Source organism: Solanum pennellii, chromosome 9 (genome assembly GCF_001406875.1).
Source record: "Solanum pennellii chromosome 9, SPENNV200".
Lineage (NCBI taxonomy): Eukaryota > Viridiplantae > Streptophyta > Magnoliopsida > Solanales > Solanaceae > Solanum > Solanum pennellii.
Window position 1 is genome coordinate 5,114,034 of NC_028645.1, and position 2,202 is coordinate 5,116,235.

The 2,202-nt window shown below is 31.4% G+C and overlaps 1 protein-coding gene across 1 annotated transcript; it reads right to left on the minus strand.

Moving 5' to 3' along the window:
- Nucleotides 1–857: 857 nt before the first annotated feature.
- Nucleotides 858–2,095, minus strand: LOC107031793 (probable glutathione S-transferase). The gene is made up of 2 exons (XM_015233268.2): nt 1,584–2,095; nt 858–1,371 (listed from the first exon to the last, which is right to left on the minus strand). The coding sequence occupies exons 1-2, from the start codon at nt 1,890–1,892 to the stop codon at nt 1,006–1,008; spliced, it is 675 nt and encodes a 224-aa protein (XP_015088754.1). The 5' UTR covers nt 1,893–2,095; the 3' UTR covers nt 858–1,005.
- Nucleotides 2,096–2,202: the final 107 nt, after the last annotated feature.

The window sequence follows — 2,202 nt, forward strand, 5'->3', positions numbered from 1 at the left end:
TATTGAGACTTAGACTTACATAATGTATGAAGTTAGTTATATTATTGTTGAAGTTAGTTATGCAATCTGTTAGAGTTAGTTACAAATTCTGTTAGGATCAATTTCTGTTAGAAGTGTGTATATATAGCTTAGCATTGTATTCATTCAAAACGAGTTGTTCAATATATGAAGAATCTGAGATTGCTTTCTCTCTCAGCATTGTTTCAACTATTCATTGTCCACCATTAATGGTGATTCTCAAGCTTAAACAGTAAGCTTTCACAGATCTTTTGTAATGAGTTGGGAGAGCAGTATGCATAGCTCCTCGATCACCATGATCTATGGATTTTTTGCGCATTTAGAAGCCATTTACTCCCTTCATCCGGTATTGTTTGTCATGGTTTCTATATTTAGAATCAAACTATAAAAATTTTGATTTGCAAAAAATTGTAATTTATAGAACTTTTCATATAATTTTAAAATATCTAATTTTTTTTATTTAAAATATTGAATTAATGTTATCTAATTTAACATTGAAAATTAGTCAAATTAACTTTCGAAAAGCGCAACATGACAATCAATTTCGGACAAAGGAAGTAACTCGAAATTAAATGATTTTTTCAATTTTTCATCTATGTTATCGATGAATAATTAGTGAAATAGTTTCTAGTCGAATTTCTTTTTCATAAAATGCACCATAATGAGTTGTGGGAGAACTACGTATAGCCTCACCGTGATCCACTATATGTTCGGGCATTTAAGAGCCATTTTACAATAATTGTGTAATTTTTTCATTTTTTGGTGTGCCACTAAACAGTATGCCCAGTGGCAATGTTTTTTAATAGGAGCAATAAATAAAGATCCATACCGGTGAGAAGTAAAGTAAGTGGGGGCAATATTTTATTTTTTTTTCTTTTGCATACCAATACATAATTGAAATCAATGAAGATTCACAATATTTATTCAGACGCATAATTTGGAACTTCAAAAGTAAGTGGTGCAAAATTAATAAAGTACAAATATGTTTTATTTTTGAGTAGAAGCAGACGCTGCAGCTTGAGCACGAGTGAAAGCTTGGAAAAAAGCAAGCAAATCATCTCTTCGAGGCAGATATTCCTTGACTTGACTGCAATTAACGTACTCATCTCTCCAACCACAAAAATTTGAAAATTTTTCACTTGTTACTAATTCGACTCCAGAGCCTTCTTGGAAAACTCCAAGCCAAAGTCCAACCAAATTTGCAACAATATCAGCAATTCCAAATTTGTTACCAACAAAAAACTTCTTGTCTTTGAGTTCATTATCAAGAATTTTCAACATCTCACAAACTTCCTCTTTAGCTTTCTCATTCTCCTCTCCTTTGCGTAAGAATGCATTTACCACCGTTACCACCTACACAAAGTACAATGATACTACGCCTCAATCTCATATAAGTCAGAGTCGACTATTAATTATATAAATTCTCATTAATCCATATTATTATATACAAAATTATCAAAAGTGTTTCAAAATCTCTATATTTTCTATACAATAAGATCTAAAGTAAATGTACTAATATGACTAAATTATTCAAATAGGAATATATTGAATGAAGATGAATTTACCTTATCATCAAGGAACTTAGCCCAGAAACGAGCTAAAGCACGATCATAAGGGTCTTTAGGCAAGATGGAAGGGCCTTCAAATGTCTCGTCAATGTACTCAAGAATGACCATAGAATCACAAATGGGCTTGTCATTGTGAATGAGCACTGGGACTTTCTTGTAAACAGGGTTCGATTCGAGAAGTAAAGAGCTCTTGTTATATCGATCTTCTTCTATATATTCATATTTGACTCCTTTAAGCTTTAGAGCCCACTCAACCCTATTAGTAAATGGGCTATACCAAAAACCTAGCAACTTCACTTGTTCCATATCACAACTTTTATTATAATTGTTTGCTGATTTACTACTATGTTAAAGGATATTTTTAGGGATGATACTCTATTGAATTATGGTCTTCTTTTATAGAAGGAAAAATCAAGGGAATGGTTGAAGGTTCCTAATTTTTCCTCTTTTTTTTCTTCTTATTCTTAATTCTTCTTATAATATTATATTTTCTCTTACCTCGAATCAAAACTTGGAAAGAGAAATGGTTACATTAAATTAGTTCAAATGCATTGAACGACTTTCGTAAGCACTTAGCTAACAAATAAATAATACTCTCTCTCTCTCTCTCTCTCTA